General features: G+C 33.3%; 1 protein-coding gene across 1 annotated transcript in view; it reads left to right on the top strand.

Annotated features, from left to right (window-relative positions):
- Window positions 1–20,335, top strand: part of LOC125821553 (LEAF RUST 10 DISEASE-RESISTANCE LOCUS RECEPTOR-LIKE PROTEIN KINASE-like 2.1) — a 48,064-nt gene extending 27,729 nt beyond the window's left edge. The window contains exons 4-5 of the mRNA XM_049500970.1: window positions 12,994–13,041; window positions 19,939–20,335. Of these exons, the coding sequence (XP_049356927.1) occupies window positions 12,994–13,041; window positions 19,939–20,312 (422 nt within the window). The 3' untranslated portion in view covers window positions 20,313–20,335. The remainder of the gene's footprint in view (window positions 1–12,993; window positions 13,042–19,938) is intronic.
- Window positions 20,336–21,643: the final 1,308 nt, after the last annotated feature.

Genomic DNA, 21,643 nt, shown 5'->3' with positions numbered 1-21,643 from the left:
TATTTTAGGAATACAAGATGAACAACATATTTTTTAAAGTATACTCTATTTTCTTCAAGTGGAAGGACTTTGCCTAAAACTTTTTCAAGATTAAAGTAAGTACTAGTAGTTTTTCTTTTCCTTCAATGATTTTAGAGCTATTGCCCTTTTATATGCTTGGAAAATAAGCAAATAACATAGGAAATTTAATACAAGATTAAATGGGAAAACTATGAATGAAATAAAAAATAATCATGTTATGGGGTATTTCTCGCTTTAATGGATATTAATTATGTGATGTAATTCAAATTAATCAAGCTTCAAAAGTAAATTCCAGACATCAAAATAACAAATACAAAAAACAAAACTAGGTGTTTTACCTAATTAAAAGTCTCACATTCAAGTCACGAGAATAAAATCATTGAGAGCGCTTTACATGTTAAAAGAATTGTAAAGGTCAAGTCACAAACATGAATTGATGTAACAAGCGTATACTTTTCAATGCATTATTGAAAGAGGACAAAAAAACAGGTGAGTGGATTTTAGTTGGAAAAAATGTAATAAGGTTTTTTTTTTAAAATTGAAAATGACTTGAGATGACTTTGGCCTAGACAATTGATGTTGTTACTCAACTTGGTGATTTGTGTGATTTCAAGTGCTTCAATATATAGAAACATTTATATAACAAAATTGACATCTACCAAGCTTCTCTACCCTTAAATTTTAGTCCATTATTTAGCAATGTATGATGTTTGTACAATGCACTATCGAGAAAACGATCTTCAGTAATTATTTACAACTTAAATAGAAGAAAAAGATCTTCCAAATTGAAGACTTAGACCATCTCCAACCCAATACCAAATTTTACACCAAATCCTTATTTGGTGTAAAATTTGGTGTTTTGGAGCTCCAACCCAATGCCAAATTTTACACCATTTTGGTGTGTGAATAGTGTTACACAATTTGGTGTAACACTATTCATCATACCAATTCACTTTATTGAATATTTTAATATTATTTCATTATACAAAAAATTTAATTAAACATTATATAAATTGTATGTTTTAATTAAATCTCTTGTATATTTAGTTATTTTTATAATATTAATTTTAGATATAAAAGTTAGCTTTTTTTATAAATTAATTTTTCTATATATGACTTTTTAAAAAAATTAAATTTATGTTAATTCTACTATTGAAAAATTATGGTATAAAATAATTTTATATCAAACGACTATAAAAGAAAATAATATGAATTATATGGTGAATGTTTTGGAAAGAATTTGTTTTATGAAATAAGAAATAATATAATAATAATGAAGAGAGAAAAATATTACTTTTTGGTGTAAAATTTGGTGCATGAGTTGGAATTGATTTACACTAAAATAGTACTGACACCAAATTTGGTGTTTGGGTTGGAGATGCCCTTATGTGTCTTATTTACTACTCTATTTGTCTAAGTTTATATGACTTATTTTTCTTTTTAATCAGAAAAAAAAACACATTTCTATATTAAGTAACAATTTAACTTTAAAATGTTCATTTTATCCTTAATGAAATGATTTGTAGCCACACAAATATTTATCACGTATTTTAGACCACAAGTTTAAAAATCCTCCCTTCTTTCTTAAATTCCATGTCGAATCTAACTAACTCATATAAAATGAGACATTTTTTGTTATATATTATCATGAGCAACTTTCACATATAGCAAACAAAAAAATCATATTTGTATACTATAACAAAGTTTGCATAATTGCGCTCCATAGCAAACATATATATATATAATTTGCTATACATATACAATTGAAAGCTATGTCTATTTCGCTATACATATATACAAAAAAGAAGCAATTGTATAATTCATTGGCTCCTCTTCAGATTTGTATAATTTTGCTGGAAGGCCATTTGTATAAATTGTTGTTAGCCTCTCGTTTGTATAAATCGTTGACAAAAATATTTGTATATCAAAAATCGCTCTCTCTTTCGCTTTATACAAACATAAATTATACATTATACAAATATAAATTATACATTATATTTGTATAATCTGTGTTTGTATAAAATGAGAAAGAGAGAAAGGCAAAAGAGAACTGGGCAGGGAAATATTTTTATTGTATAATTATAAGTGTATAAGACGAATATATATGTATTTGCATGTGTATATATAATTTTCTCCCGCTTTATACAAACAGAAAAACAATTTATACATTTATGTTGTATAAAGCGAGAGAGGCGAGCGACAGAGAGAGCGAGCACGAGTGGCGAGCGAGAATTTGATGGAGAGAGGCAACTGTCAAACAATTTGTTATAGGGCACAACTAAATCAAAGTGTGGTTATACCATTTAATTTGAATTAATAGTTTGTCATTATGTACAATTTTCCCTATTATCATTGCATCTAACTCTTAACAGGCTGTTAAAGGTGTACATTTGGGCCCTACATGCATATTTGGGCCTGTTTGTTCCACAGTCCAAGAAAAATATTCACCCATTATCCAAAATGGCCCAGTCCACTAGCAATGGTATAAAGGAGTTGGATTCTAGCACCAAAAGGTATTTATATTTGTATGTTGGTCCTCCCAAGAATGTGTCAAGTCAACAAAAAATGTCAAGATGACACAACGGAGACTTGTTACGGATGTTTAAAATGTACAAGATTTATTTGATTGACTAAGTAAAAAGTCATTCCAACTTTAGGTGTCTGTCGATAGATTCCACCTAATTTCTTTGAATAGGAAAATCAGTGTTTTAAAAGGCGGGGTTCTGAGGCGGGACGTTTTATGTAGTACAAAACGAGGACGTAAGCCCCGAGACACGGGGCGAAAGTCTTATGGATCTACGAGACGTAGTCTCATGTATATTCAATTTTATACTTTTATTACTAAGAAAATAAACAAAAGTAAACCTTTCAATTATTTTACAAATAAACTTTAATAAATAACCTATAATATATAGAAAATATTATTATGATTGTTATTTCAGGAAGGTATTAATAATCAATAATGAAGAAAACAAGTATTACAATTACTATTTGAGAAATATCATTATATCAATAATAAAAAATATATGCTTTAAAGTAAAAAATGTTCAAAAACAAACAAAAAAAAGGAGCAAGGGCCTCCAACTTTGTGGATGTAAAATATATTAAGTGTAGTTTTTAAAATTTCCAAATTTTAAAAATGTTGAGTAGGACCCTTGCGCCTATACCCTTTTATTTTCATCCATAAATTATTTGTCCTATTGGAATTTGGGTCAATTTTGGCTCCCTCTAGGCATCCCAATTAGTTTGTTTCTTCTCATTTTCAGGAGTTAATATCTCAAAACGTCACTCAACTTAAAAAATTTATCTAGTAAAGTTATTAAACTTTATTTTGTATAAAAAAAATCACTTAACTTAGTTCTTTATATCAATAAAATCGCTCACTCATATTCATCATTATAAAAAATTACACTACAAATAAATTATTTATTATACTATGTTCATGATTAAACTACTAAATAAATGACTCAAAATTACTATTTCATTATAAAATAATATAAAATTGAAAATAAAAAATTAATTTATCAAACTTGAACCTAAAATTCTCCAAGCTGGCATCGTTCACACAAACAAGAAATTGATTAAACCATCACATCAAGTGTTGTTATACCGTCAAATGAAGCAGTATTAATTTATCAAATGAAACTGATGAAATTATCTATTAATATTTTATTTTGTAATAAAGTAGTAATTTAAGCTATTTATTTATTATTTAATTGTGATCAGATATTAAAAAATAATTTGTTTTGTTTTTTTAATGATAAATTTGGTTGAGTGATTTTATTGACATAAAGGCCTAAGTTGAGTGATTTTATTGATATAAAAGCCTAAGTTGAGTGATTTTATTGATACAAAATAAAGTTCAATGTCGATTTGTGGGGAAGAAACCGGAGACTGAGAAGAAATCCAAAATGGGTCGCTGAAAATTCTAGTGTGTCGCCGAAAATTCTTGATTGAAACTATAAGATCTACAATGTCATCTTTGTTTGTTTCTTTTCCTTTTTCTTTCTGTGTTAGCCTTTTATGTCGAAGAGAAAATTGAAATTTCTATTGGAATCAAAAAAAATTTTAAAAAAAGGGGGATGGATCTGCTGAAAACAATGACAACAAGGTATGAAGAAGGAAAATGGAGATTGGACCGTGGATGGGGTGAGGGGTTGATTGGAAAAGAGGATAATGGCTGGAAAAGAAGTGTGGTGGAGGAGAAGAAGAAAATTATTTTTTATTTTATTTTTCTTTTATAAAATCAATTATTGTATAATTTTAATATTTTTTAATGTAAGTGTGATCTTCACTTCCCCTTTTAACGCGTGTAGCCACGCTTTTGTGCCAACTCAATCATTTTAATGTCACATAAGGCTGGTCAATGGTCAGAGGGTTTGATATATTATGTTTTACTGAGTATAAGGGTTCAGTTGATCAATAGATAAGTAGAAGAGTTCACAATACAAACTGATACAAGTATAAGGGTTCCACCAGATCATTTTGCCTTTAAATTTTGAAATTTAATAAGAGAGTGAAAACTTTTCAAACATTTTGAAATTAGAAATTGGGTTTATTTTGGATATTTTTAAAAGTTTAGAAGTTTTAAATATTATATTTTAGACCCCAATTATCTTAATCACTAATTAAAAAAAAGTTTGACTTGATCACCAATTTTAATTTCTAACACATTTTTGTCACCTCCTCAATTTACTCCACAAAGTTAACAATCACTTTGGTCACTGTAGAGTCGCCGGTCACTCACTGCAATTAACATTTCTATATGTTACTTGTTGAAATTCAGAGTTACACTAATGTCTGCTGCCTGTTTTTTTGCTATATTCTTTATGTTTCATGTTGTTATATTCAATTTAGTTGAAGTTGAGAGTAAATTATCTTGTCCAAAAGAGTTCAATTGTGGAAGACTTGGTACCATAAGTTATCCTTTTTCAGAATTCAACAAACCATATTGTGGATTATCAAAGATTGATTGTAACACCACTTTTCAATATCCAAAAGTTGAGATTGAAGGTGTGACATACAATGCTTACAAGAAGTGGCTATGGGTTAATGGTATCGATCTTTCGGACTCGATTCTTGAAGGTTATTTAGCTAATAGAAGTTGCAAATCCTTTGAAAGGAACTTATCCTTCCCTGATACACCTTCTATTTCATTTGGTGTATTCGACAATATCACTTTGTTCAAATGTATAAATGGTAGTACTAATGAGGAGATAGGTGGTTATTTTCGACGTTATGAGAAGTACTCGAATTGTGATGGATTTAACTTATACTATCATAAACCAAGAACAGATCATAGAAACTATAGTATTCCAGTTGATGATGATGATCTTCCTGCAAATTGCTCGATTATTCGATTGCCTTTAAAGTATATTTCACCTTCAGTACCAGTTCCTCATGATTTGTTTGAGTTGTTGAGTTCTAATTTCACATTGGATTGGGAAGTTTCTAAAGATTGTTCTAAGTGTATCCATAGAGAAGGGCAATGCCAAAGTGACAGCAAAAATGACTTCTTCTGCTCCGAAGCCAAAGGTAAATGCATATATATGATGCTTTGTCAGTTGCTTGAATTGGTTGGTTCATTCATTTCAAGATGTTTAATATGTCAATGTGAATTGAAGTAAAAATTGCTTTTACTCTTATTGTGACTATTATTAAATCATTCATTTCTTGTTCATGCAGCAGCTAAAATATATTTGGGACTGCTTCTAGGCATAGGTACATGTCTAACTTTTATTTGTAATTAGACTTGATCAAACTAACAATTATTTTACTATATATGTTTTGCAAATGTTGTAATTGTTGTGTTGCCTCAAAACCAGGTTCATTTGCAGTTTTCACTTGCATCGGAATCGTGATTTTGTTCTTATGCTTCAGAGAAAAAAATTTGTGGTACAAGTGCCTCAGGTTTTGGGAATCTAAAGCTGAGGATCACCGAAATATTGAAGCATTTCTGAAGAACTCTGGGTCATATGCTCCAAAAAGATACAACTATACAGACATCAAACGAATCACCAGTCATTTCAAAATCAAACTAGGCCAAGGAGGATTTGGTAATGTATACAGAGGAAGTTTGCGTGACGGGAGTCAAGTGGCAGTGAAGGTCCTGAATGAACTAAATGGCAGTGGTGAAGATTTCATTAATGAGGTAGCAAGTAGTAGCAGGACATCACATGTTAACATTGTGAGACTTGTGGGATTTTGTTTTGAGGGTCACAAAAGAGCTCTTATTTATGAATTCATGCCAAATGGATCTCTTGAAAAGTTTATCTATGAGGAAAGATCTGACGGAGTTCGCCAATTAGGCTGGCCAATATTATATGAAATCTCACTAGGCATCGCTCGAGGATTGGAGTACTTGCACCGTGGTTGTAACACTCGAATTTTGCATTTTGATATAAAGCCTCATAATATCCTACTGGATGAGGATTTTTGTCCAAAGATCTCCGACTTTGGTCTTGCCAAACTATGCATAAAAAAGGAGAGTATCGTGTCAATGTTAGGCCCACGAGGTACAATAGGCTATATTGCTCCGGAAGTTGTTTGCAGAAACTTGGGAGGTGTCTCTCACAAGTCTGACGTCTATAGTTATGGAATGATGGTCCTAGAGATGGTTGGAGGAAGAAAAAATGTTGATGTTGGAGTTGATCGTACGAGTGAAATCTACTTTCCACATTGGCTCTATCGACGAATTGAACTAGACGAAGAGCTTCAACTAATCGGGATAATGAATGAAGAGGAGAACGAATGTGCAAGAAAGATGGCGATAGCAAGTTTGTGGTGCATACAGACTGATCCGGCAAATCGGCCATCGATGAGCAAGGTTGTGGAAATGTTAGAAGGGAAACTAGACTCTTTGCAAATGCCTCCCAAGCCTTATCTATATTCTCCCTCAAGACCAGAAGTAGATTCATCAATAATAGAACTGACAACAACAACAACAACATACCCAATATAGTCCCACAAGTGGGGTGTGACTTCATTTCTTAGTTGTGTGTTTCATTGAACATTGGCATCAGAGCATACTATATAGGTTCTGTCAAATGAAAAGTGTTCTCAGATAACTATTTCTTAGTGGTTTTGAGATTCTATGAGACATTAAATATGCACAAGAACTACTTATTTTGTATATAAAGACTATGAGGGAAAATATTCGTGGAATCTCAGTGTATTGAGAAGAAAATTTAGTATCTAAGTTCAATTCTTGTCTCTCTAACATTTTATGTCTAAGAATGTTAGAATAGAACTGTATATAGTGTCCTACTTGGAAAAGTATTGTGACCAAACGGATAAAAAAGAGAAAAGGATGCATAACTAGAGGAGAAGAGTCCTTTAGATGTTGACAAAACTCTTTGGAAATATCTATACATAATTCTGAGACTTTTCCACTCCCAATAATGTTAGAATAGACTTCTATACCGTTAACTCTTATCACCTTTTCGCGACTTTCATACCTCAACTATCACTCCCTCAGTATTAAAACATACCTTCGATGTTGAATTGGCCTACACACGCATGTTCTCAAGTGGGAACAATATTTGGCGAACTCTGCATCGTGGTGTGTTTTAATACAAAGAGAGTGATATAAATATAGTTTAAGTAGGTAAAAGGAACAATTGATAGTTCATATATGAAACTCACAAAAAAAAAAATGATAGTTGTCTCTTCACTAGGCTTGACGACTAAGTCTAAATATTGATGCAAGACTTCAAGTCTTTACACCAAGATATACATTTCTCACAAATTTTCCAAATCAACTCTGCTTTTAAATGTTAAGTATAGTGAACAAATGAGTTCATGATATAGTCTTCCTCTTGTTGAGACATTTAATATGGCTATCACTTCATTTGTAATCTTTCTTCTATCACTTCTTCTTATCTTAGTTCAGGCAAAGGGCAGAAATGATTCAACTTGTCCAAACTCCTTTTCATGTGGAAATTTTACTGACCTGAGATTTCCTTACTCTCTTTCCACACAACCTGACTGTGGTTGTGATGCTAAACCATTTCCAAGAATTAAAATGCTTCCTGAAGGAGATTGGTACTATGCTTTAGAGATGCATAATTCACCAGTTTCGCTTGGGGACACGAAGCTTCAAACGACACTGAGACAACACAAGTGTCAGGCTTTCAACAAAAATTTCTCCCTTCCAAACTCTCCTTTTATGTCTTTCCATATGATTAATATTAAAAACTTCTACAAATGCATCAGTACCAGTAATAATGCCCGTAACATTACGCAGAAGAAGAACGATCATTTTGCTGGTTATAATATGTACAAATGGCTGTGAAGGCTTTAACATATACTACAAGCTTTCCGAAGATGTTGATGAAAACATAGGAGCAGACAATCTTCCTACCAACTGTTTACTTATCAGATTGCCAATTCATTCAAGTCGTGGTGATTTGTTAAACCTGTTAGGTCCCGAAATTCTTGTAGAATGGAAACTGTCTGATGAATGTGGCGAATGCCATTATGGTGGAGGTCGATGCCAGACTGATAAAACCAACAAATTTTCTTGTCACAAAGGTAGACATCTCCAAAATAATCTATACTTTATAGGTCAAGTTCATGCTTCTTAAGTCCCTTTCTTGTTTCATGCCGCATAGATAATATATTTCGTATTATTGCCCCCTTCTGTAGATGCATAAACACCTACAAGTAGTACTGATCAAAGAAAAGAAACAACTTGAAGAAATGGAAGAAACATGGTGGAGCTGATTCTAGTCACAGGTACTAGAATATATTTAATTGCGTCCATGCTATTCTTATTACAGAATTTTCATGCATAACATTTGAATTCTCATCATTTTGTATAAGCTCAAAAACCTTTCTCTAGTGATAAAGAAACAAAAACAAGAGAATTAAATAGTTTTCAGTACACAAAATGTATGGATGTGGAATTGAGGGAAAAAAATTTCTCTGATGGGGCATGATTTCAATTTTTCCCACTGGTGCAAGTTTATCTATTGTTGGACTGTTGGCTTTACTACTCTTTTGCTTCAGAGAAAAAAAATTGTGGTACAAACACCTCAGGTTTTGGGAATCTAATGCTGAGGATCACCAAAAAGTTGAAGAATACTTAAAGAACTATGGATCATATGCTCCAAACAGATACAATTATACAGACATCAAAAGAATCACTGGTCACTTCAGAAGCAAACTAGGTCAAGGAGGATTTGGTAATGTGTATAGAGGAAGTTTGAGTAATGGGAGTGAAGTAGCAGTAAAGGTCCTGAATGAACTAAAAGGCAGTGGTGAAGATTTCATTAACGAAGTGGCAAGTATTAGCAGAACATCACATGTTAACATTGTGAGCCTTGTGGGATTTTGTTTTGAAGGTCACAAAAGAGCTCTTGTATATGAGTTCATGCCAAATGGATCTCTTGAAAAGTTTATCTATGAGGAAAGATCCGACAGTGTTCGCCAATTAGGTTGGCCAATATTGTACAAAATCACACTAGGCATTGCTCGAGGATTGGAGTACTTGCACCGTGGTTGTAATACTCGGATTTTGCATTTTGATATAAAGCCTCATAATATCCTTCTTGATGAAGATTTTTGTCCTAAGATCTCAGACTTTGGTCTTGCCAAACTGTGCATGAAAAAGGAGAGTATCGTGTCAATGTTAGGTCCACGAAGGACTATCGGTTATATTGCTCCAGAAATTGTTTGTAGAAACTTGGGAGGTGTCTCTCACAAGTCTGATGTCTATAGCTATGGAATGATGGTCCTAGAGATGGTTTGAGGAAGAAAAAATGTTGATGAAGGTGTTGATCGCACGAGTGAAATCTACTTTCCACATTGGCTTTATCAATGACTTGAACTAGACGAAGAGCTTCAACTAATCGGGATAATAAATGAAGAGGAGAAAGAATGTGCGAGAAAGATGGTGATGGTGACTTTATGGTGCATACAGACTGATACCTCAAATCGACCATCCATGAGCAAGATTGTGGAAATGTTAGAAGGGAACCTAGACTCTTTGCAAATGCCTCCCAAGCCTTACCTATATTCTCCGTCAAGAACCGAGTAGATTCTTCAGTAGTAGAACTGGCCTAGCCTTTATTTGCTCTGATAAAACTACTACAAAGTAGTTAAAATTTCAATACCCCCTTTCTTTAGTTATTGATGTGAATTTTTGAAGATTATGAATGTACTACTGTGAGAAGATTCTTGAGCAATGTATCTATGAATGAAAGTGATTCAATTTTGATTTCATTATGTAAGAGCTGTTGTATATACTGGCAGGTGCAAACCAGTGGCTCCCGTCCAAAGACCCTCTCTTTTTGTTGCCTTTTGGGGTCAAAAACTGGTGTAACAGAAAATGAATGGCAGAAATTAGAAAAAAAAAAACTTACAATATGAGGTACTACTGGAACTCCTGGAATGGAGGGGCCATGGTTAGAAATCTATGCAAGTACTAGTATCAATTTGAGTATTTCATATCACAGTGATATGCACTATTGTTTCAACCTTAGCCATAGGCTTATAGTGTGTCTTCCTTAACTTTGAAGAAGATGGCATGAAACATAGCCAAGCTTATTCTGTGTATACTCCGCCAATCTTGAAAATACTTTCTTGGTAGTATCTAATGAGAAAGTGAGCAAATGGAAGGTTGCATTTTTGTATTTACATACTATCTTTACGTGCCTTTTAGGGTGTGACGAGAGCCATTTCCTTTTTTATTTTCACCTTCGGATCTATCTGCATACCATTTAAATTTCAGTCAACTGAAATGAATATAGCTTCTATTTCTACAGTTCAAGTCATTTTCCAAAGATTTTGGTCCTGAAAATAATGAGAAGTTGCTGTTTGTTTGCAGACTTAAGAAGTCAAGTCTTTCCACTGGTGTCAATGGCTAGAAAGACCCATGTTATACGTTTGGTTTCTTTTTGACAAAGTTTACCAGTGAGAAAGACTTGTAATAGTTACAGTGTTTAGAAGTTATTGAACTTGATCTTATAAGAGATTTCTGGTGAGCTAGCTAGTATTACAATTCACAAACCTTCTACTCTTTCCTCTTCTTGCAGTATAGATTCAATATGACTTTGGCTTATTCTTTTATTTGCTTCCTTCTGATGTTAGTTCAGGCAAAGGGAAGAAATGATTCAACTTGTCCAAAGTTCTTTTCATGTGGGAATCTTACTGACTTGAGCTTTCCTTTCTCTCTTTCCTCACAATCTGATTGCGGACTAATGACGATGTCTGGTTGTGATACTAAACCATATCCAAGAATCCAACTGCTTCCTGGAGGGGATTGGTACAATCCTATGGAAAAACCGCATAATTTTACAGTTTGGCTCTTGGACCTGAAGCTTCATACCATGTTGAGGCAACGCAAGTGCCAGATTTTTAGCAAAAATTTCTCCCTTCATGACTCTCCTTCTGTTTCTTTCACTACACCTACACTTCACGACTTCAAAAATGTAACAGCACCAGTCGTAATGCCCCAAACACTACCCAGAAGAAGAATGATCATTTTGCTGGTTATAAAATGTACAATGCTTGTAAAGACTTTAGCATATACTACAAGCTTTCTGGAGATGATGATGAAGACATTCGAGCAGGCAATCTTCCTGCGAATTGTTCACTTATCAGATTGCCAATTGACACGTTAGCATCTGATAGAGATGTGTTCAAAATGTTAAGTCACGTTTTTCTGGTACAATGGGAACTGTCTTACGACTGTTACCAATGTCACCAAGGTGGAGGTCAGTGCCAGACTGATAAAACCAACAAATGTTCTTGTCATAAAGGTAGACATCTCCATATATGTACTTCATTTCAAAGGTCAAGTTAATATTATCCCCTGTTTAGATAGTTTTATTTTCTTCAAAAAATTGGGGTAGGGGCAGGGACGGAGCCATGTGGGAGCAAACTTGTATTCATTCAAAATTAAACATTTATTCTCCTTCTATCATTAATAGACTTTTTTTCTTAATCGGAGATAAGTTTTATAATATGAAACTCACAAGTGTTGGTGTTGCAGATGTTAGCATTCTAACAGAAGGAACATCAAAAAGGGGTTACCTTCCGACAATCTGGTTCAAGGTGGCCACAGGTATTGGTGTTGCAGATGGTCTCGCTTATCCTTTCCTATTAGTAGTCGAGCAGTACTCCTGTAGATTCTTGTTTCTAAAATTTTGTTACTATATGTTGCTTCTTGTACTTCATGTTTGTTATTTCCTTTTCCGAACTGCTTTTCTTTTTTCTCGAACCGGGGGTCTATTGGAAACAACCTCTCTACCTCTTAGGTAGCAGTAAGGTCTTCCTACACCTACCCTCCCCAGACCCTACTTTGTGGGATTATACTGTGTATGTTGTTGTATTCTCTGATGGGGCATGACTTCATTTTTTTTCCTTTCCTATTAGTAGTCATATTGGTGGCCACAGGTATTGGTGTTGCAGATGTTCTTGATTATCCTTTCCTATTAGTAGTCGTAGCAATAATCTTGTAGTTTCTTGTTGCTAGATTTCTGTTACTGTTACTGTCGCTTCTTGTACTTCGATTGTCATATTTTTTGTTGTAGTTATTGTTTAGAATGTTTGGTCATGCTTTCTATAGTATTTTGCCGTGGTTTCTTCATTTTTGTTATTTCCTTTTCCCAACTGTTTTTTTTTCTTGTCCCGAGGGTCCATAGGTAGGGTTAGGTCTGCTTACACCTACCCTCCCCAGATACTACTTTGTGGATTACACCGGCTATTATGTTGTTGTTGTAGTCTCTGATGGGGCATGACTTCATTTTTTTCGCCAATTAGGCTGGCCAATATTGTACAAAATTGCATTAGGCATTGCTCGAGGATTAGAGTACTTGCACCGTGGTTGTAACACTCGGATTTTGCATTTTGATATAAAGCCTCATAATATCCTGCTTGATGAAGATTTTTGTCCTAAGGTTTCCGACTTTGGTCTTGCCAAAATGTGCATGAAACAGGAGAGTGTTGTGTCAATGTTAGGTCCACGAGGGACTATTGGTTATATTGCTCCAGAAATTGTTTGCAGAAACTTGGGAGGTGTGTCTCACAAGTCTGATGTCTATAGCTATGGAATGATGGTCCTAGAGATGGTTGGAGGAAGAACGAATGTTGATGTTGGAGTTGATCGCACGAGTGAAATCTACTTTCCACATTGGCTCTATCGACGAATTGAAATAGACGAGGAGTTTCAACTAATCGGAGAATTGAATGAAGAGGAGAACGAAAGTGCAAGAAAAATGGTGATAGCGAGTTTATGGTGCATACAGACTGATCCCTCAAATCGACCATCGATGAGCAAGGTTGTGGAAATGTTAGAAGGGAAACTAGACTCTTTGCAAATGCCTCCCAAGCCTTATCTATTTTCCCCCTCAAGATCAGAGGTAGATTCATCAATAATAGAACTGACAACAACAACATAGCCAGTATAGTCCCACAAGGGGGGCGTGAGAAGTCTAGGATGTACGCAGACCTTACATCTACCTTTGTGGAGTAGAGAGGTTGTTCCCGATAGACCTCAAGCTCAAGAAAATCATTTTTCAGAAAATGGTTTGAAAGAAATGTAAGAGTAAAATGTTTAGTTGACTAAGAATTTGCTAGTACTTAACTAGCAAAGAGAAAGAAAGATATAGTTCAAGTGTTCAACCATATCCTTTAATTTCATTTTGTGATTTTCATTAGTGGTATAAAAAATGCTTTCTAAGATTTGAACCGAGTGATTGAAAAAAATATGTATATATTCATCTCACAATAATACTTGATGATAACAAATATTGAGGTATTTTAATACTTATAAAGAAAGTTTACTTTACAAGACTAATAATGAAATAATTATGGCTTCCAATTGGTATTATCTAATTGAAAATTGAAACCTATTATTTGCTACTCATTATAGGAATTATAAGTTATCATTGAATAATAATACATGTATATACTTTGTTGGGTTTTAAAAGGTGTAAATGGAAAATGAAGAGTTGCGACTTTTATGAAGAGTTGCAACTTTTATGAAAAGTTGTGACTTTTATGAAAGGTTGTGACCTTTCCGAAAGATTATGACTTTTCCAAAGGTTTGTGACCTTCCGGTAAGGCACAATAAGAACCTTTTCATACTACCCTTTGTTTTCTATAAATTGAGGGATTTCCTTTCATTTTAGTTGAACTAATTTTTTGGACTTCTTCTGCTACTACTAAATCTAGTATTTTAAGTGTACTTTACTGCCGTTGAGTAGTTCGCTGACACCGTGGTTTTAGGTACCGATACACCGGTGAGTAAGATCGTTCTATCTTGGGAGAATATATTCCATTAACCTCGGGTACTTGAGGGGAATAATTTCCTTAAGGGGACACTGTGCATTCAATGGGCTCAATTTTCTTCTTTAAGAAAAATATTTCGTATATTGTTTCTAATTTGTATCTAATTCTACTTTCTCTACTAGTTTTAATTTTCTAGTTTTGAAAATGTTCTTTAAACTTTGTTGTTTTTTATCAAGTTCTTCAAAATTTATGTTCTAAATATTTTAGGAGAGAGGAAACTACAAATTACCAACAATTTAGCCGTTAAACTAAAACTATGGGAGATCAAGGTCCAAATCTAAACCTTTTTCAAGATTAAAGTAAGTTCTAGCAGTTTTTCTTTTCCTTCAATGATTTTAGAGCTATTGCCCTTTTATATGCTTGGAAAAGAAGCAAATAACATAGGAAAGTTAATACAAGATTAAATGGGAAAACTATGAATGAAATAAAAAATAATTGTGTTATGGGGTATTTCTCGCTTTAATGGATATTAATTATGTGATGTAAATTCAAATTAATCAAGCTTCAAAAGTAAATTCCAGACATCAAAATAACAAATACAAAAAACAAAACTAGGTGTTTTGCCTAATTAAAAGTCTCACATTCAAGTCACGAGAATAAAATCATTTTTGATAGAGAGCGCTTTACTTTTAACTTTTCCAAAATTATCTAAGTATTATAAAATTTAACAAGAATTGTAAATGTCAAGTCACAAACATGAATGTAACAAGCATTTACTTTTCAATGCATTAATGAAAGATGGAAAAAAAACAGGTGAGTGGATTTTAGTTGGAAAAAATGTAATAAGGTTTTTTTTTTTATTGAAAATGACTTGAGATGACTTTGGCCTAGACAATTGATGTTGTGTGATTTGTGTGATTTCAAGTGCTTCAATATATAGAAACATTTATATAACAAAATTGACATCTACCAAGTTTCTCTACCCTTAAATTTTAGTCCATTATTTAGCAATGTATGATGTTTATACAATGCACTATCGAGAAAAACGATCTTCAGTAATTATTTACAACTTAAATAGAAGAAAAAGATCTTCCAAATTGAAGACTTAGACCATCTCCAACCCAATACAAATTTTACACCAAATCCTTATTTGGTGTAAAATTTGGTGTTTTGGAGCTCCAACCCAATGCCAAATTTTACACCATTTTGGTGTGTGAATAGTGTTACACAATTTGGTGTAACACTATTCATCATACCAATTCACTTTATTGAATATTTTAATATTATTTCATTATACAAAAATTTAATTAAACATTATATAAATTGTATATTTTAATTAAATCTCTTGTATATTTAGTTGTTTTTATAATATTAATTTTAGATATAAAAGTTAGCTTTTTTTATAAATTAACTTTTCTATATATGACTTTTTAAAAAAATTAAATTTATGTTAATTCTACTATTGAAAAATTATGGTATAAAATAATTTTATATCAAACGACTATAAAAGAAAATAATATGAATTATATGGTGAATGTTTTAGAAAGAATTTGTTTTATGAAATAAGAAATAATAATATAATAATGAAGAGAGAGAAAAATATTACTTTTTGGTGTAAAATTTGGTGCAGTGGGTTAGAGTTGATTTACACTAAAATAGTAGTGACACCAAATTTGGTGTTTGGGTTGGAGATGCCCTTATGTGTCTTATTTACTACTCTATTTGTCTAAGTTTATATGACTTATTTTTCCTTTTAATTAGTAAAAAAAAACACATTTCTATATTAAGTAACAATTTAACTTTAAAATGTTCATTTTATCCTTAATGAAATTATTTGTAGCCACACAAATATTTATCACGTATTTTAGACCACAAGTTTAAAAAATCCTCCCTTCTTTCTTAAATTTCATGTCGAATCAAACTAACTCATAAAAAATGAGACATTTTTTGTTATATATTATCATGAGCAACTTTCCCATATAGCAAACAAAAAAATCATATTTGTATGCTATAGCAAAGTTTGCATAATTGCGCTCCATAGCAAACATATATATGTATAATTCGCTATACATATACAATTGAAAGCTATGTCTATTTCGCTATACATATATACAAAAAAGAAGCAATTGTATAATTCATTGGCTCCTCTTCAGATTTGTATAATTTTGCTGGCAGACCATTTGTATAAATTGTTGTTTGCCTCTCGTTTGTATAAATCGTTGACAAAAATATTTGTATATCAAAAATCGCTCTCTTTCGCTTTATACAAACATAAATTATACATTATATTTGTATAATCTGTGTTTGTATAAAACGAGAAAGAGAGAAAGTCAAAAGAGAACTGGGCAGGGGAATATTTTTATTGTATAATTATAAGTGTATAAGACGAATATATATGTATTTGCATGTGTATATACAATTTTCTCCTGCTTTATACAAACAGAAACACAATTTATACATTTCTGTTGTATAAAGCGAGAGAGACGAGCGACAGAGAAAGCGAGCGAGAGTTTGATGGAGAGAGGCAACTGTCAAACAATTTGCTATAGGGCATAATTAAATCAAAGTGTGGTTATATCATTTAATTTGAATTAATAGTTTGTCATTATGTACAATTTCCCTATTATCATTGCATCTAACTCTTAACAGGCTGTTAAAGGTGTACATTTGGGCCCTACATGCATATTTGGGCCTGTTTGTTCCACAGTCCAAGAAAGGTATTCAATCATTATCCAAAATGGCCCAGTCCACTAGCAATGGTATAAAGGAGTTGGATTCTAGCACCAAAAGGTATTTATATTTGTAAGTTGGTCCTCCCAAGAATGTGTCAAATCAACAAAAAATGTCAAGATGACACAATGGAGACTTGTTACGGATGTTTAAAATGTACAAGATTTATTTGATTGACTAAGTAAAAAGTCATTCCAACTTTAGGTGTTTGTCGATGGATTCCACCTAATTTCTTTGAATAGGAAAATCAGTGTTTTAAAAGGCGGGGTTCTGAGGCGGGACGTTTTATGTAGTACAAAGCGAGGACATAAGCCCCGAGACACGGGGCGTAAGTCTTATGGATCTACGAGACGTAGTCTCATGTATATTCAATTTTATACTTTTATTACTAAGAAAATAAACAAAAGTAAACCTTTCAATTATTTTACAAATAAACTTTAATAAATAACCTATAATATATAGAAAATATTATTAGGATTGTTATTTCAGGAAGGTATTAATAATCAATAATGAAAAAAAAAAGTATTACAATTACTATTTGAGAAATATCATTACATCAATAATAAAAAATATATGCTTTAAAGTAAAAAATGTTCAAAAACAAACAAAAAAAAGGAGCAAGGGCCTCCAACTTTGTGGATGTAAAATATATTAAGTGTAGTTTTTAAAATTTCCAAATTTTAAAAATGTTGAGTAGGACCCTTGCACCTATACCCTTTTGGTTTCATCCATAAATTATTTGTCCTATTGGAATTTTGGGTCAATTTTGGCTCCCTCTAGGCATCCTAATTAGTTTGTTTCTTCTCATTTTCAGGAGTTAATATCTCAAAAGGTCACTCAACTTAAAAAAACTATCTAGTAAAGTCATTAAACTTTATTTTGTATCAAAAAAATCAATTAACTCAGTTCTTTATATCAATAAAATCACTCACTCATATTCATCTTTAAAAATTATCTAGTAAAGTCTAAATATTGATGCAAGACTTCAAGTCTTTGCACCGAGATACACGTTTCTCACAAATTTTCCAAATCAACTATGCTTTTAAATGTTAAGTAAAGTAAACAAATGAGTACATAATCTAGTCTTCCTCTTCTTGAGATACTTAATATGGGTATCACTTCATTTGTAAGCTTTCTTCTATCACTTCTTCTAATCTTAGTTCAGGCAAAGGGCAGAAATGTTTCAACTTGTCCAAAGTCATTTTCATGTGGAAATTTTACTGACCTGAGATTTCCTTACTCTCTTCCCACACAACCCGATTGTGGAATAATGCCCATGTCTGGTTGTGATGCTAAACCATATCCAAGAATCCAACTAGTTCCTGGAGGAGAATGGTACTATGTTTTAAAGATGCATGATTCATCAGTTTGGCTAGGGGACCCGAAGCTTCAAACAACCTTGACGCAACACAAGTGCCAGGCGTTTAACAAAAATTTCTCCCTTCCATACTCTCCTTCTATTTCTTTCAATATGATAAATATTAACAACTTTTTCAAATGCATCAGTAGCAGTAATAATGCTCGTAACATTACGCAGAAGAAGAACGATCATTTTGCTGGTTATAATATGTTCAACATGTTAGGTCCTGAATTTCTAGTAGAATGGAAACTGTCTGATGAATGTAATGAATGTCATTATGGTGGAGGTCAATGCCAGACTGATAAAACCAACAAATTTTCTTGTCACAAAGGTAGACATCTACATATATGTACTTATCCACTGTTTTAGAAATTTGGGTAAGGACAGGGGCAGAGCCATGTGGGAGAAAAACTGGAGTTAGTGCAAGGGGCGGAGCCATGTGGGGGCAAACTTGTCTCCATTTCAAATTAAAATCTTTTTCTCCTTCTATCATTATCAGACTTTTTTCACTTAATCGGAGAAAAGTTTTATAATCTGAAACTCACAAGCTTTGGTGTTGCAGATGTTATTAAAAGTATTGGTGTTGCAAATGTTAGCACTCTAACAGCAGGAACATCAAAAAGGGGCTACCTTCAGATAATCTGGTTCATGGTGGCCACAGGTATTGGTTTGCAGATGCTCTCGATTGTCCTTTCCTATTAGTAGTCGTAGCAACACTCCTGTAGTTTCTTGTTTCTAGATTTCTGTTACTGTCGCTCTTGCTTCTTGTACTTCAATTGTCATATTTTTTGTTGTAGTTATTGTTTAGAATGTTGTTGTTGTAGTCTCTGATGGGGCATGACTTCATTTTTTCCCCACAGGTGCAAGTTTGTTTACTGTTGGACTGTTGGTTTTACTCTTCTGCTTCAGAGAAAAGATTTTGTGGTACAAATACATCAGGTTTTGGGAATATAATGCTGAGGGTCATCAAAAAGTTGAAGAATTCTTAAAGAATTATGGATCATACGCTCCAAACAGATACAATTATACAGACATCAAACGAATCACCAATCGCTTCAGAAGCAAACTAGGCCATGGAGGATTTGGTAAAGTATACAGAGGAAGTTTGCGTAACGGGAGGCAAGTGGCAGTAAAGGTCCTGAATGAACTAAAAGGCAGTGGTGAAGATTTCATTAACGAAGTGGCAAGTATTAGCAGAACATCACATGTTAACATTGTGAGCCTTGTGGGATTTTGTTTTGAGGGTCACAAAAGAGCTCTTGTATATGAGTTCATGCCAAATGGATCTCTTGAAAAGTTTATCTATGAAGAAAGATCCGACAGTGTTCGCCAATTAGGTTGGCCAATATTATACAAAATCGCACTAGGCATTGCTCGAGGATTGGAGTACTTACACCGTGGTTGTAACACTCGGATTTTGCATTTTGATATAAAGCCTCATAATATCCTACTTGATGAAGATTTTTGTCCTAAGATCTCTGACTTTGGTCTAGCCAAAATGTGCATGAAGCAGGAGAGTATTGTGTCAATGTTAGGTCCACGAGGGACTATCGGTTATATTGCTCCAGAAATTGTTTGTAGAAACTTGGGAGGTGTCTCGCACAAGTCTGATGTCTATAGCTATGGAATGATGGTTCTAGAGATGGTTGGAGGAAGAAAAAATGTTGATGTTGGAGTTGATCGCACGAGTGAAATCTACTTTCCACATTGGCTTTATCAACGACTTGAACTAGACGAAGAGCTTCAACTAGTCGGGATAATGAATGAAGAGGAGAATGAATGTGCAAGAAAGATGGTGATAGCGAGTTTATGGTGCATACAGACTGATCCATCAAATCGACCATCGATGAGCAAAGTTGTTGAAATGTTAGAAGGGAAACTAGACTCTTTGCAAATGCCTCCCAAGCCTTATCTATTTTCTCCCTCAAGTTCAGAGGTAGATTCATCAGTAGTAGAACTGGCCTAGCCTTTATTTGCTGATATCTAAGCTACCATTTGTGTAGTCTCACTTTGTTATTGTAGGTTTTAGTATCTATTTTTGGTATTTTTATAGTAGTTTTGTTGATATTCTAAGTTACATCAAATGTGCACAAGAATAGACTTAATTATCACTATAATGAAGGAAAATGTGTTAAGAATCTAAGTTGGTACTGAAGAAAATGCAGTCTCAAACTTCAATTGCCACTACATGTCATTGCATTTTATGTCAAAGTTCAATGTACTAAGCTTATGCTATATTCAGGTCCAGTAAAAAGTTGAAGCACATTAGGTTTGTATTCCGCATTCCGCAACCTTGACATGGTCATAGCCGATAGCATTTATTGTTCACTTTGGGCAACAGGCCTCACAGATTTGTCTCTTGGGCTACACCATCATTAAGTGCAAAAGCGCAGTTACCATGGAAACTTGTGTTAACTCATAAAATGACCTAACTTTATAAATATTTTTTATACGATCAAAATATATAACATTTAAACTCGCGAAAAAAATCATAATATCCCTTTTTTCCTTCCTTATTTCTCTCTTTACCACATTAGACTTTTGATGGACATCCCTTCTCTTACATTTAGAATTTTTAATGGACATCCACTAAATACTCTTATACCAAAACCTAATTTTTAGCAAAAATATTATCATTTTTTCACCTATAAAAACCACCCTTGTCCTTATCATTCTCATATTATCTTTTTCTTCCCTCTTTTTAACTTTTCTCATAGAAAAATAGGAAAGCATAGAGGGAATTAAAAGAAATAATGGCTATTAACAAAAATATTACTAGTATCTTTTTAATTGTCATTGTTACTATCTTTATTTCAAGCAAACTTGCATGGGCACATGAGGAAATACCCCATCCCCACCCCCAACCTGACCCCCACCACCCCCACCCCCAACCTTGTCCACCTCACCCCGACGTCCACCCCGACGCCCACCCCCACCCCCACCCCCAAGGTCCTGAGGGGCCAGTATTTGAATTTTCAGGAAGAAGATTTAAAATGGAACAAGGACATGAACAATGTTATGTAAGTTGTTATAAAGGTATTTTTGGTGGTGAAGGAAGTCCATTATATGCTGAACAAGAATGCTATGACATGTGCCATAACCATGGTAAATTTGTATTCCCAACTTTTAGTCCTCCTCCTCCTCAACCATAAGTTTAATTTCGATTTCAACGTATCGAGAACAAGCTAGCTGCACTAGCTCAATCAATCTGTTATGATCCAATTTTATTTGGGCCATGTGTTATTATTTGAGGAGTCAAAGAGGTTATTCTTTGATTGCGCTTTTATATATGGAGGC

This window comes from Solanum verrucosum, unplaced genomic scaffold (genome assembly GCF_900185275.1).
Source record: "Solanum verrucosum unplaced genomic scaffold, falcon-dt-bn FXZP01000217.1, whole genome shotgun sequence".
Lineage (NCBI taxonomy): Eukaryota > Viridiplantae > Streptophyta > Magnoliopsida > Solanales > Solanaceae > Solanum > Solanum verrucosum.
Note: the sequence above shows the minus strand (reverse complement) of the source record. Positions and strands in the feature narration are given on the sequence as shown.